The sequence below is a fragment of the Polistes fuscatus genome, unplaced genomic scaffold (assembly GCF_010416935.1).
Source record: "Polistes fuscatus isolate 324 unplaced genomic scaffold, CU_Pfus_HIC Scaffold7, whole genome shotgun sequence".
NCBI classification, from domain to species: Eukaryota; Metazoa; Arthropoda; class Insecta; order Hymenoptera; family Vespidae; genus Polistes; species Polistes fuscatus.
In genome coordinates this window covers 5,868,531-5,883,511 of record NW_025113151.1, presented here as the reverse complement: position 1 = coordinate 5,883,511, position 14,981 = coordinate 5,868,531, and the positions used below count along the sequence as shown (strand labels likewise).

The following is a 14,981-nucleotide window of genomic DNA, read 5'->3' as shown; positions in this document are numbered from 1 at the left end:
TCGAAAAAGAGAGAAAGAGCCGTTGACCTCAATAATCTATTTCTATTTTTATTTTTCTATTTTGCATACTATCCTACACATTCAAATCTTTCCTCTTTTACTTCTGCGACTTTTTTTATCGAAAAAAATCGCTCCAAATTTCATTTTGGTTTTGTTTTGCTGTAGCAACGTATCATTTACATGCATATGTACATATGAGCCATATTTTCATCGTAAATTCTTAAAGTAACATTCAAATTACATAATAAAAAGTATGTTAAATAAAAATGAACTCCTGCAAATGTCTATTATCATAATACAGTACTTCAAATAAACTTGTACCATTTATTTAAGCCTACGTCAATGTTATATATCAATGAAGACTAATTGAATAACTTAACGTGTTAGATTAATTTATAGTTGATTAAAGCATGAATCATAAATTGAATATGATACCGTGTGAAAAATAAAGCAAGAAAAACAACAATCCATTTAACGATAATGATCGCTCGATAAGGTGGACTTTCATCTTACGTGTAAGAAAGTGAAGACGAATAAATTAAATTAAACGAAGAAGCACATAAATATTCTTATATACAGTCATCTTATTTTTTAATTTAATTTTAAATACCAATATTATACGCCTTATTTCTGTCCGTGTATGGTACAATAATTTCAATTAATTAACTATATTTTATTTGTATTTATATTATTCCTATTAGTTCTATGTAAATATACTCGTTATCATAAACTTAAATCCTACTTATCACTTTATTCGAGTCGAATATTTACGAATGTACTACATAATGCAGAACTTGAGATTATATGGTGAGCTCATATTTATGATATACATAATCGGACGATCGAGTCGCATAGATTTTTCTTGTCATCTTCTTTCTCTCTTCAGGAAAACTCCGTAATTTTTTTCCAACATGCTACTCGACTGCTCGAAACATCGCTTCAATTTCTTCTTTACCCGAGACACATCAGATGCTATACAAAACTTGCAGGTTATAATCACATTATTTTGTTGATTATTATTTAGTTTTACACTAATACATTTGTTATAACACTATATACTATCTGAATCATGACAAATTTTTATTACTAATCGTATTGAATTAATACATAAGCCAATTCAAAAAAAATTTTAGTATTTTTTATATGTTTGAAAGAATGTTTAAACATCATTGATACTTTAATATAGAGATTTCGCAGAAGGCGAACTAAAACCTATCGCAGCAAAATTGGATAAAGAACATCTTTATCCGAAAGAACAAATAAAAAAAATGGGAGAGCTTGGTCTCTTAAGTATTGCGGTTCCTGAAAATTTAGGTGGAACTGGCTTAGATTATATGGCATATGCAATTGCTCTGGAAGAAATATCTAGAGGCTGCGCTAGTACAGGAGTAATAATGAGCGTACATAATTCATTGTATCTGGGACCTATTGAAAAGTTTGGTACTGCGAAACAAAAAGAAAAATATATTAGAACATTTATAGATGGGCAAAAAGTTGGTTGCTTTGCTCTGAGCGAACCTGGTAATGGATCGGATGCAGGTGCTGCTTCTACTGTTGCAAAAAATGTTGGAGATGGATATGTTATCAATGGAACTAAATCATGGATAACAAATGGGTATGAATCAAAGGCAGTTATTTTATTTGCTACCACGGATAAATCAAAGAAGCATAAAGGTATAAGCAGTTTTATAGTGGACAAACCTATAAGCGGTTTATCCTTAGGTAAAAAAGAAGATAAGTTGGGTATAAGAGGTAGTAGTACCTGTTCTTTGATATTTGAAGACTGTAAAATACCAGAAGAAAATATTTTAGGAGAACCAGGAATGGGTTTTAAAATTGCAATGATGACATTAGGTCGGTATATCCACGTTTTAGTACATATAACGCTAGATGATCCATTAAAATTACAGATACTTTCTAGATTCTGGAAGAATAGGTATTGCTAGCCAAGCTCTTGGAATAGCCCAAGCATCTCTCGATTGTGCAATAGAATATGCAGCTAAACGCGAAGCATTTGGAAGTCCTATTATGAAACTGCAAATCATTCAACAAAAATTAGCAGATATGGCTTTAAAATTGGAAAGCTCCAGATTATTAACATGGAGAGCTGCATATCTTAAAGATATTGGTAAACCGTATACGAAGGTATAACATTTCTTTTCGTATATATATGTTAAAGCTATATTATAGTTATTTAAAAAGAAACTAAGTAGTAAAAAGATATTATATATAGGAAGCTGCTATGGCGAAACTATCAGCATCTGAAGCTGCTACTTTTTGTGCGCATCAGTGTATACAAATATTAGGTGGTATGGGTTACGTCACTGATATGGCTGCAGAACGACATTATAGAGATGCACGTATTACAGAAATATATGAAGGAACTTCAGAAATACAAAAATTGGTTATAGCTGGAAATCTTATCAAAGAATATGATTTCAGTTAAATCTTAGTTTGTATGCACAAGCTACATATTTCTATATATTTTTTATATGGCATAATTTTATATATATAAGAAAAAAAAACAATAAGTCTTGCATACTCTATATGCTCTCTATTTTTATTTACTTTTATCTATGAAAATTTTTGACACATGAATACACATGTATATATGTATGCTAATGCACAGCATGCATTTACACATATATATTGGTATTTCACTGATTAATCCTTGTCAATATTACAGGAATTGCTATTCATGATTTTTATCCTGCTTGTTATAAGAACTAGCTAATGCTTACCTACATATTAAGTAATGAATATTATAATACAGGTAGTATATATTACGCACAGTGTAGTCCAACTCCATAAAAGTAACCCGCATTAGCGAAATTTAATGAAGAAACTACAAGTTTGAAACAGATAGTGAAAGTTCTAATCGAGCCAGCATAAACATTATTTTTTGGCAATCAATATTCTAGCGAAAAGTAAATTAATTATTTGTTTATTTAACTATTAGCGCATATAATATTTATAACAATTATATGTGTACCGATTTTTATTAATATATATATATATATTGATTTTTCTTTAAACTATTATTGTAAATGAATTTAAGTTTCAAAGTCTATCTTACACATTAGCCTAAGTTCGAAACTGTATATTTAGTTTTGTGCAAACGACACCTCATACTATTTTCTTTATTTTTAATTGCTGCAGTTTTCATCAATACTTTCACTATGCACATACTATATATCAAGAGTACGCATACAGAACCTGTTTTGAAAAAATTTCTATCATTTTATAGAGATCCATTGGAATGCAAAAGAAACATTATATGGGTTATTTTAATTTGAATTTCATCATTATTTGTCTTCCTTATGTACAATAGACGATTCTTTTCCATTTCTTTCTTTATCATTTATATTGAAGCAAAGAGTAATTTTCTCTCGATGCGTGTCATATTGGTATTTTTAATTTTTTTTTTTTTATTGTTTTGCATAAAATATATACATCCCACAATTCCATACAATGAATTATTTATGCCTTTTTATTGCATTCGAATTTATATTTCAGAAATCTATTAATTTGGTCCTAAATAAAGAATGTGGGACAACTTTGCTTTTCAATGGAAAGCACATAATACACGAGCCTCAATTTTTGTAACCTACCATCTATTATAACATTGGTATACATTCTGAGAGATATATTATTAGTGAAATTCGTATTGTGATTCTAACAAAATAGATTTCTTTAATTTCCTGATTATAATACATTGTGCAGGCCTTGAGGAATGCTGGAGAACATCATCACAATATGCCAGTAAGCTTGAAGATACAAGAGCAAAGGTATCTTATCTACGCAATTTAATTATTATATAAATATGTAACCAGATTCACTATAATAAGATTTAAATCATGGTCTTCTTTTTTTCCCCTCTTTCCCCTTTTAAACATCTGCCTATAAATTAAATTCACATCAAGTCACATTTACCCTTGCACGTACCTTGTACCAAGCAATATCAGTTGCTTGTCAATAAATTTAATTATATATTATTATCGAACTACTAAGTTATTAATTATTACTGTTTTTTTTATCTATATTGGTTTCAAACAAACCAAATTCTCTTTTTCTTGTAATTTATGCATTACTTAAATAGGACCGATTTATATCAGTTCTCCATGTTAACAATTAGGTACATTTATCTAAAATGGTTTGTAAATGTAAATAAATTAAAATTGTAAGTAATTGTAATAGACACTGAATCTAGACACATAAGTTCTGGAAAATGTCCCGATCCTGCAGGATCGCCTATGGCAGGGTTTGTCTGGGTATACATCCATAGGTATGCGCATGTATCTATGTATGACAAGTATAAGGAAATTGATTTAAACCATTTATGAGAGAGGCTTTTGAAGCCTCAATCATCGGCTCGCATTCCACGTACTTCTCCTTGATGTCTTTGCTAAAAAAACAAAATAAATTACTAGTATTTTACAAATATCCACATTATTATACAATTAACAAAATAGATACCCTGTCCAATTCTTCTTTAGTATTATCTTCGATAGCTCTGATATCCTCCATTGTTAATCCATACCAACGGTCTATCCAGCAGAAGACTTGTCTATGAAAATTTGTGAATAGACGTCTCTCTGCTTTTTGAATAAAACTTTCAACACGCGTTTGGAAACCAAACCACTTAAATTCACAAGTAACTAGCTTATAACATGTCATCACAGGTTGAACATTGTTCATCCATTCTTTACCCACAAGAGGACCCCGTCCTGTTTTTTGCGATTTAAACTTTGTTGGGTCTTCGTCTTCTTTATAATCAGCACTAGCAATAGGATCATTTGCTATATCTATATGTACTACTTCTCTCATCTTAAGCTTATCAGGGGGCAATTCATGAACCTGCCGATTAAATATAAATATATAAAAAACAATAAATAATGTATACCATTACTTTAAAACGACACTTACATTATGCTGATTTCCACAATCTCCAATATGAAAGGATTCTATCATAATTATAAAATTATCTTTCATATAACCAGGATTCTACGAAGGAAATTGACATAAAGTGAAATACAATTTCTATAATAACGAAGAAATATTTGTTTCATATTATATGTATATGGATAATTACAGTTATAACAGTTTTGCAATACGGATATGCATTCCAAGCTTCTTCATGAATTTCCAAAGAATTCTTTGGAAGTAAAATACGAATAAAAGCAGGCACTTTACTGGCTAAATGATAAATCTTATATGTATATTGACCCGCAGAATACTTTCCACCGAGCAGAGGATAATCCGTAAAAGGTTCATTTTTTAGAACCTCTATACCTTCTCCTCCACCTGTATTATTTTTACTCGCTTCTGCCACGGAATATAATTGAGCAACTTGATACTGTTGAAAATGGAAAAAGATCAAATAATATTAATATACATTTTCTGTATTACTATAGATAGAAAATGTAATCTAAAAACCTGAATATGAAATAAAATTGACATAAGTTATCTAAGATTTAATTATCCTCCAAGTATTTGCATATCTTATGCAAAATTCTTCTTTTTTATCATATCTAATTAATACAAGTATCTATTCTTTATAAATGAATATGTCGTATAATTAAGAAGTACAAAAGAAATATTCCAGTGATGAAAAAATAGTAATTAGATGAATTGCAATAAAAGATAAATATAAAGTACCAGCATAGAAAAAAATCTCAGTAATAATTAAAGCTTATAATGATTTAAATACATACTTCTTCCACAGTCAGAGGTAAAGTGACACGACTGTAACAAAAACATATTATTATTTGTATTATAAATATGTAAGAATATGAGGAAATATAAAAAGTTGGCCTTGAGATATCTTTCTTCATTAAATAGAAGCACGTACATAGATAAGTGCAGGTACATACGATCAAGTAGGAGAAAATTTTGCTCAAGCAGCAAGTCCGTAATAAATCAATATTGCCGAAAAATTTGGAATAAGGGATTAGATAATATAATGTTAAGATAATAGTCTCTTTATATAAAAAAAAACCTTCCCTTAAAAGGCCGCGAGGGATGAAAATGTCTCTTCTCCCTTCCATTATCACGTACCGTTAAAGATCGGTAACCATATCCTAAACTTCAGTTTCAAATTTGGTATTTGCGATCACGCATCGTGCACGCATTAATTCTAAATGTAATAGAATGAAACGATCTACTTACAATTCTTTGATGAGCATCTTAATCAGTTGTGCATGTGGTACGTATTAATTTCGTTTAATCGAAATCCACTACCCTTAGTTCGGTAAAATCACTCGCGTTATCTTACCACTCGTAAGCATAGACATAGACGAGATGAGTAATGCAGACTTGGCAAGCAACTGACACACTCCTCTGCCACTCTACGAACTATACGATGCCACGGACACCAGAACCAGGGAACACATATACTTGCGCACACGTGTACAACTATTTCCCCTACCACTTTTCATCCTTACTTCCTCTCTCTTTATCTCTCTCCTTATCTTTCTTTTGCCAATGACGTCATTCTAGCCCACATATGTAAACCGATGCATAAACACAATACTATATAAGGACCTTTTTTTTAATTATTTTTCTATTAGAAAGCTTTGAAAAATCAAACGATAACCTAATATACGATCTGCAAGTTAATAGGAAGAAATAATCAGTAAATCAACGAGTCGCGTATTAAATGCGCTAGGATTTCACGTTCAAGTCAACTACCAATCGAACTATTTGCATTCTTGCGTCATATCCGTCCAAACTCTAGTATCTTTCTCTCTTTCCTCTCTCTCTCTCTCTCTCTCTCTCTCTCTCTTTCGGTCTTTTTCTCTGTTCCTTTTTTGTACTGCTATCAGTAACTTGCACACATGCAGGGACACGAATAATTCGAGATTTTTTACGGAAGTCAATTAAAGAGAGTACCAATCAAAAACCGGCTTTATATAATACGTTTACCGATTGGTATATTTCAAATGACACCGTTGACAGTAACTAGTTTCCAACAATGCTACTATTTCATGTAAACTCTAATATCTATCGGTAATGTTCATTTTTAAATATACCTGTCAAAAAGTTATTCGAAGAATTATTTAATTATATTTAAAATAACAGATATTTCGTATAAAAAATTTACCATATTAGAGATTTCGATAAGATGTTAATCACGTAGCTGTTGAAAGTTGTCCAATTAACAAGTTGCGTTGAGTAATGATAAACAGAAGCACAGGCATTTCTGAATAACGTGCGTTCAAAGACAAGCAATTCAATGCTGCACCCAGCTACATCTCCGCGCATTTGTAAGTGGCCGTTTTAAACAAAAAAAAAGCAGCCAAAGATGTCGAATTATGATTTATTATCAATCCTCGTTAAATTACCATTACTTTTGTAAATGACGCGCATAAAATTATATTTTCCTAATGGTAGGTATTATTAAATTTGTGGACCGGATTCGTAATCGACAAGTGCGATTGATCGATGCACTGTGCGCAACGGTGTGCGACAATATTCGTAATGAAAGCAGCAGTTGGATGACAGTACTTTAAACAAACTCGAAGAGGATCATTTTCTTCCTATTTCCTTGGTTATACAAATTCATTAGCAATTGGAGAAATCTAAACAGATTTTCGATGGCGTTTTGACTAATTTTTCAACCACGTCATCCGGTTGGTAAAGTTCGCATACTTTTCAGCACGGGATAGTGTGCAGTGCCGTGGCAAAGCAACTCTGATTAAGATGACATGAAGAAAATGAACACATTTTTATAAATAAAAGAAATACAAACCATGGTTTTAATGAACCATGGTTAAGAGAGAGGGTGTATTAATTGAGAAAACGGATACACGTGTAAGCTGAAGAAATTAAAAGGCTCCAATAAACGCACGTTTTATTAAATACAAACATAAAATGGATGAGTGTATGTTAAATGATTTGTTGGAATGTTCGGTGTGCTTAGAAAGGCTGGATACTTCTAGCAAAGTATTACCTTGTCAGCACACTTTCTGTAAAAAATGTTTAGAAGAAATTGTTAGTACGCACAGAGAACTACGCTGCCCTGAATGTAGAGTGCTGGTCGATGTTAAAGTAGACGACTTGCCACCAAATGTATTGCTTATGCGTATTCTGGAAGGAATGCGCAATGCTGCGCCTAAGAATATAAAAACTGTTACTCGAAATAATCCAGGTCCACAGCGGCTATTTGGTGGTCATCAAGTTGCTCCAGCACCTATTGTAACTGCAAATATCACATCTGTTACGCACAATAGCGAAGTAATACGCCATGCTAATGCAGCAGCTAAACAGGTACACTTACACAATCAGACATATGGTCGAGCCATATATGATTATGTGTCCAAAGTACCTGGGTAAGTATTACTAAATGTATGATAAAATAATATTTATATTTTTTATCATTTCAAGTTATTTACTGATGTATTTCTTTTCTTTTAGCGATTTAAGTTTTAAGAAGGGTGACATTGTTATCCTCCATAGAAAAATTGATAATAATTGGTATTATGGAGAATGTGGTACTATTCATGGTGTTTTTCCACTATCCTATGTGCAGGTATTAAAAAGTTCAAAATAAAATGAAATACGATTTTATTTGTATTCATTATATACTGCTTCAATTGCAGGTGATGACTCCACTGACACCACATGTACCGCAATGTAAAGCTTTATATGATTTTAGAATGACCAATGACGACGAAGATGGTTGTCTTACTTTTAATAAGGTACGTATTAAAGATAGAGGCATTTCATTGATATATCTTTCAAAAATATTTTATAATATATCTATTTATTTTTTAGGGAGAAGTGATTAGTGTTATTAGAAGGGTAGATGAAAATTGGGCGGAAGGAAAACTTTTAGATAGAATAGGCATTTTTCCTTTAGCCTTTGTAGAACTTAATAGCGTTGCTAGAGCTTTAATGAAGTTGTCAACAAAGTAAGTACCATTTTTGATAACATATATATATATATATACATACCATAAACATATTTGTAATAATATTGTCTATGCATAGCGTACAACCAGGTCCTTCACGAATAGCACCACCTACTCCTACCAACGAAGAAACTACTCCTTTGATACCAACTGATCACTCACGTAACATTCAGACAACGAGCCAACCTCATTCACAGTTAACACAGGTGCATGATAAATTTTTTATTAGAAAACAAAACAAAATATATATATATATATAATATTAACATGTTTTTAAAATTTGACACGTTTTATTTGTAGACCACAGCATTACCAGTATCAGATTCTAGCTCAACTGTATCTTCTGGAGGTAGTTCTACTACAACTACTCCAAACACACCTAATAGTTCGAGTACTTCCAGTAGTTCTAGTACTGCTCCTAGCAGTCCTAGCAGCCCTGCTACTTCTCCCTCAGCAGTTGGAAATAGACACAATGTCAAGCGTCATAGTTTTACTGCTATGAATACTGGTCATCACGCACATTCACATCATCGACATAGTGCTGAAATACTTAGTCCAGCTATAGACAGTGGCCTTAACAGTGGAAACAATAGTTCTGCCAATGAATCCTCATCTTTACAGGTAAGATTACTTTTTGATGATTATTCAATAGTCTCCTAAACAGTTTTTTTTTTTGGAATTAAATACTGATAATGTTCATTTCCAGCAGGCATTAGGTAATAGCGTAGATCAAAGCTTCCGACATAGACGAAGTGGTAGCAGCGATTTAGTTCTTGCTCAACCATCCCAAAATTTATCCAGTAATTCTAATAATGGTACTCATTTACCAGCTGCTTATGTAGCTTTGTATCCATATAAACCACAAAAAGCAGATGAACTTGAGTTGAGAAAAGGGGGAATTTATATGGTAACAGAACGTTGTCAAGATGGTTGGTTTAAAGGAACATCCAATCGTACACAAAAATGTGGAGTTTTTCCTGGAAATTATGTCGCACCAGCAAAGCAAGTACTTTTTCAGATGGCATATATTAAGACTATTTACATTTATTGTTATTTATATATATATATATAAATATTATGCAGGTGCCAGCGTGGTTTATGTAGAGGGACATCAAATACTACACAACATCAAAACTCTCCATTGACAACTGGTCAGGGCAATAATGAATCACGATTAACTGTTACATATACCAAAAACAAAGGACCTGCACCTCAACCTTACAATATAAGAACATTACCACCACCTGCATTACCACCTCGTGCTATTAATCCAGTTCCACCTGTATCATCTTCACGACTCAATCAAAACCAAGGCATAACACAAGATAATAGTCCTCCCAGACACAACGAACAAACCTCTGTTATAACGCCGTTAGGTCGTAGTCATAGTGCAGTGATGACATCAAATTTACGTATGTATTTTTATTTATTGTCCTTATTTCCAAATTTATAAGAAATATTTTACGATTATAGCTTCCCCCGGTAAACAAGTATTGTTACAACCTGCTTTGACAACATCAACAACAGCTGCTATTAGCAGTATAACCAATAATAACGGTACAGGTATAAGTGCTACTGCTGCTGCTATTTCTGCTATACCCGACAGAAGCAAAAGTCCAAATAATACTTTGCATACAGCTAGTGTCTCTGCTCCTACTTCAAGTACGTCCGTAACTTCAAATAAAACTGGTGAAAAGGTAATTTTTCTATAATATTGAATAGTTATTAATTATAGTATAAAAATGCACTTTTTCTTTTTCATATTTCAGCCAAAGGAGAAAAAAGATAAATGTGTTTCTTTAATGCGTCGTCTAACTAATATAAAAAAATCTAAATCACCCCCACCAGCTACTTATTCAATGGATAATCCTGTATTTGAGGATAGTAATGCCGTGAATACGATGCATGTTAGGTAAGCTTTATGTATACTTTTTATAGCCTAAAGCTTTGTGCTTGTATATGTTACATAGTTCAGTTTTTTTATTATTCACAAGAAAAAAATAATTTTAAGTATACTTAGTCTGCATGTTTCTTTATGCATTCTTTTTAATTTTATTGACAATATCTTTGTGCACGTACAATTGTGAATGTACTCATTTTTGAATCAAATAAATATTGTATGTATGTGTGCTCGTATTCGCATATTTTGTTTTAGCAGAATTCATTAACATATTTTACATTAGTTCAGCACTACATATTGAATTACATATTGTATGATAATTTCATTGAATAGAGATATTAATGTTCCGGTGATATATATTTCATTAATATACATTTAATAAAGAAATCAATTTTAATTGTATTAGCCTGAAACAATAAGAATAAGTGATATTTTGCACGCATCGATATGTATCTAATATATCTGTGGGGTGGGGGGTTGTATTAAAAATTAGATCGGGATCTTGTCCAAGTCAGTTGCTACAGGTGGCACCCACGCAGGAATTAAATGCTTCGAACAGCCTTCATCGCATGTATCCAGGCTCTGTGCAAGGGCACGTCACGTCCTCACAGAGACTAAAATTCAAGGAGAGACCCTCTTTACAGGTCTCAGTTTTTGAGAGGTTAGTCGTTGTAAAGTAGTTATAAATACAAACTTCAATGCGACTTTTATTCAGTTATATTTATGTTTACTTACCATATACATGAAATGGCAAAATAGTCTTTACAAAAATCTGTTATAATAAAGATACAATTTTATGCAGCAAGTGTCAGCTTAATGGCTTTTTAAAGACATTTATAAAATCAATTTTGATATATGCTTGATTTTTATAATATATAAATAAATAACAAAAATACAATGTAGCTGTCACACAAGCTATCTATGCTTTTGGCAGTTTTACATTACAATACAATTATGAATTTGTAGTGTCGACTATAATACTATGTGTGTTAATTGTGTAATTCAGTCAGGTAAGTGTTTTATAAATGCACTCAAACAGATAACATGCACTAAATATTTTTTTCTCTTTGTTTGTAGTATTTCATGATAGCAATAAATTTAGTATCGTTACACGTGTATTAGAATGAATTAAAACGTTTATTTTTACTACCACTGTATTATATTTTATTATTATTTATAATTTTTTATTGTTCTCATTTGTAATAATGCTGGACTATTTGTTATATAATACTAATTTGTTCTCGTTGTATCTTTTTATTAACACATTTACGACATATAGAACCAATTTTGATAAACTGTATATTTCTTGTTCACATAGAGATAAGAATGCTCGTGAATGTGTTAATTTTTCATGAATTTTCGAGCTTGCGTTTAATAGTTCTGTACTTTATATGACATTCTTTTTAATAGATCGAACGATACAAGTGGAGTAGTAATGTCTACGCCAATTGCCGGTAATCACCATCGTAAAAGTAATTCTTTGGATACTGGTATAGGTAAACAAGTGAAACAGCAACCTTCGCGTGAACGGTAAGATAAATAATTTTGATTTTATTTGCCAACGCTCTATTATATTTGACTCTATTATTTATTCGTGACTATTAATAAGAGCTACTTAATTATTATTTTTATACAGTGAACGAATATATAGATTTCGTTGTATAGTACCATATCCACCTAATAGCGAATTTGAATTAGAATTACGAGAAGGTGACATCATTTATGTTCATAAAAAACGAGATGATGGATGGTACAAAGGGACACAACAACGTACCGGACGTACCGGCCTTTTTCCAGCAAGTTTTGTAGAAGCTTTCTGAGAACCAGCTCAAGGTCGACTAGTATTGGAGACATGTATATAACAAGCGTGGTATAATATTATAAAAAGATACTAAGTCACGACAAAAGTAAGAATCAACAAATCATTTCTTAATGAACTATCGGTATCGCATAAAAAATAATATTGCAATTAAGATATGCATGATCAGAATGTCAAAGGTTTATTATCCGAATATTATACACTAGATTAGTAAAATGTGCTTACAATTTATATACTATTTATACCAGAGAGGAGACAGAATAATGTAAATAAATACGCTGATACTTTAAACATATACTGCCATTGACAACATAGTAAGTACAGGAATGACTAGGTAATAAAATACATTTTGTGCAATGTTTATACTGCCACTTATAAGTGATTACTGTAAAAGAATACTTTTTGTTATTCTTGTTTTAATGCTTTTTTATTTCATTTGCAATAAGGCTGCAATTATAACAAATGCATATACAGGGTGTCTCAACTAAACGGGATCACCAAATATTTCCTTTGTTTTCAATTGTATGAAAAGACTTCAAAGGAAATAGTTGCACTATTGCAGGGGAAAATATAATGGTTAAAAGAATTTTATCTCAAGTTTATTCCTTTTACGAAATTTTAGAGTTCTCGATGCTTTTATAAATAGAACCTTTTTTGCGATATTCTTGTAGAGCATAAGAAAATTAATTGAATGATCTTAATGTGCATATAGAATTAGTTAAAAGACTTCAATTATGCATAATAGTTTTAATTATTTTTAAATGTAAATATCTCGAAATTTTTAAATGGTCGGAATGATATCGTCAATGAGATCATATTAAATTGATGTTTTATGCTCTACAAAAATATTTAAAAAAAATATATAGAGCTTCATTTAGAAAAACATCGGGCATCTTGAAATTTCGTAAAATGATGAGTATATATATAAATATTTAAATGAGTACGGGTATTTATAACATATTAATATTACCAGCACATTAAAATAACAATAACATTAATTCATAAGCATTATTTGAAAGAATGAATTCAACGTAACAATTGGTAATATTTACATATCATTAATTGATTAACATTTTTCAAATTCTGAATAATAATTATTTTTTCTTCCAATTTCATTAACAATATTATTAAATCGATCCAAAATGATACAAAAGCGACAGTTTCAAAGTAATAATACTATATCACACATATAATGTTTTCTGCTAATATATTATATTATATTACATACATACATACATACATACATACATACATACATATTTATATATATAAAAATATATATAAAAACAAAATTATTCATGCTACTGCTAATTATTTCCAAAATTTATAGTACTCTAATTATCTTTTCGTATAAATTTATGATCTCTTTTATAGATCTTCATGTACCAAATACATATATACCTCTATGTATCTGTTACATATGAATCAGTTTAATCTTTAAAATATGATAATATATTAGAGAAAATATATATAGAAAATTGAAAATAATGTAAATAATGATGAGTAAAATGATTCTCGATGATACACAGAATGATTGAATAAGGTATACTGCAAAAAGAAGCTCAATTAATATATCTTGATCGATTAGCATGAATAACTAATAAATTGACTACTTTCTTATAAGAAATAATCACAAATATACGTTTTTAATTTTAAGTAATATTATATTCATAGGAGAACTACTTGTGTTCAAATATATCATTATAAACTTAATCACTTTGATTAGCATTGGAGGAAAATGCTAAACTGTATTATGCAGGATGATTTAAAATTAATAGTAATAAAACTTTCGTAACTTTTAACACATTATGAATTATCAACGAATTTGAATTATTCTTTTGTTTTTTATTTTTTCAAAATAAACAACGTTTATATGAAATTTTCAGACGGTCATTTTTAACATATGTTGTAAAATATAATTCTCTACTTGCGTTGTTAATAAATAAATAAAAGGTGATTAAAATTCTTTGGTAGTTCATGAGTTAAAAGCTTGGAAATTATTGCTAGTTATTTTGAATCATCTTGTAGCTTAAATGATAACATATATATTATCTTCATTACGCATGCATGTATATTTATGCGATAAAAATGATAGAATTTTTAATAGTGACCCAACTATTTCTAACATAATAGTTCTTTAACTTGTATAATATACATTTATAATTATATTATACCATATTTATCATGAACATTTTATAAGAAATCAATTTAAATGATATTATGAAAACAGCATAAGAAGAAAGGTGAAGAAATACTTTATCATCAGTTAATTAATAGATAAAACATATTAAAAAATCTAACATTTAATACTGCAATAACATTAATTACCACATGTAATGACTCAGAAGTA

At 30.4% G+C, this 14,981-nt stretch overlaps 3 protein-coding genes and 1 long non-coding RNA gene across 7 annotated transcripts; 3 read left to right on the top strand and 1 right to left on the bottom strand.

The window, feature by feature from the left end:
* The first annotated feature begins 55 nt into the window (after positions 1-55).
* On the top strand, positions 56-2,784 carry LOC122523895 (short-chain specific acyl-CoA dehydrogenase, mitochondrial). The gene is made up of 5 exons (XM_043645849.1): positions 56-807; positions 887-989; positions 1,187-1,854; positions 1,922-2,145; positions 2,234-2,784. Exons 1-5 carry the CDS (start codon positions 774-776, stop codon positions 2,444-2,446), a joined length of 1,242 nt encoding a protein of 413 aa, XP_043501784.1. The 5' UTR covers positions 56-773; the 3' UTR covers positions 2,447-2,784.
* Positions 2,785-2,975: 191 nt separating this feature from the next.
* On the top strand, positions 2,976-4,443 carry LOC122523899. The gene is made up of 2 exons (XR_006305402.1): positions 2,976-3,628; positions 3,724-4,443. It is a non-coding gene; the product is annotated as an uncharacterized LOC122523899 (long non-coding RNA).
* LOC122523897 (phosphatidylinositol transfer protein alpha isoform) lies at positions 3,880-6,728 on the bottom strand. The gene is made up of 6 exons (XM_043645852.1): positions 6,169-6,728; positions 5,715-5,745; positions 5,093-5,356; positions 4,927-5,004; positions 4,477-4,857; positions 3,880-4,405 (listed from the first exon to the last, which is right to left on the bottom strand). The coding sequence occupies exons 1-6, from the start codon at positions 6,183-6,185 to the stop codon at positions 4,361-4,363; spliced, it is 816 nt and encodes a 271-aa protein (XP_043501787.1). The 5' UTR covers positions 6,186-6,728; the 3' UTR covers positions 3,880-4,360.
* Positions 6,729-6,817: 89 nt separating this feature from the next.
* Positions 6,818-12,719, top strand: LOC122523894 (E3 ubiquitin-protein ligase SH3RF1-like). Of its 4 annotated transcripts, XM_043645846.1 has the most exons (14): positions 6,818-7,265; positions 7,393-8,330; positions 8,416-8,530; positions 8,601-8,699; positions 8,776-8,912; positions 8,992-9,118; positions 9,213-9,533; positions 9,619-9,914; positions 9,996-10,324; positions 10,386-10,609; positions 10,682-10,824; positions 11,306-11,473; positions 12,223-12,342; positions 12,449-12,719. In XM_043645846.1, exons 2-14 carry the CDS (start codon positions 7,873-7,875, stop codon positions 12,630-12,632), a joined length of 2,721 nt encoding a protein of 906 aa, XP_043501781.1. In that variant the 5' UTR covers positions 6,818-7,265; positions 7,393-7,872; the 3' UTR covers positions 12,633-12,719. The 4 variants fall into 4 exon arrangements, with proteins under 4 accessions (XP_043501781.1, XP_043501782.1, XP_043501780.1 ...); XM_043645847.1 differs by having other exon boundaries at positions 6,818-8,330; positions 9,622-9,914; XM_043645845.1 differs by having other exon boundaries at positions 6,818-8,330.
* The last annotated feature ends 2,262 nt before the right edge of the window (positions 12,720-14,981 follow it).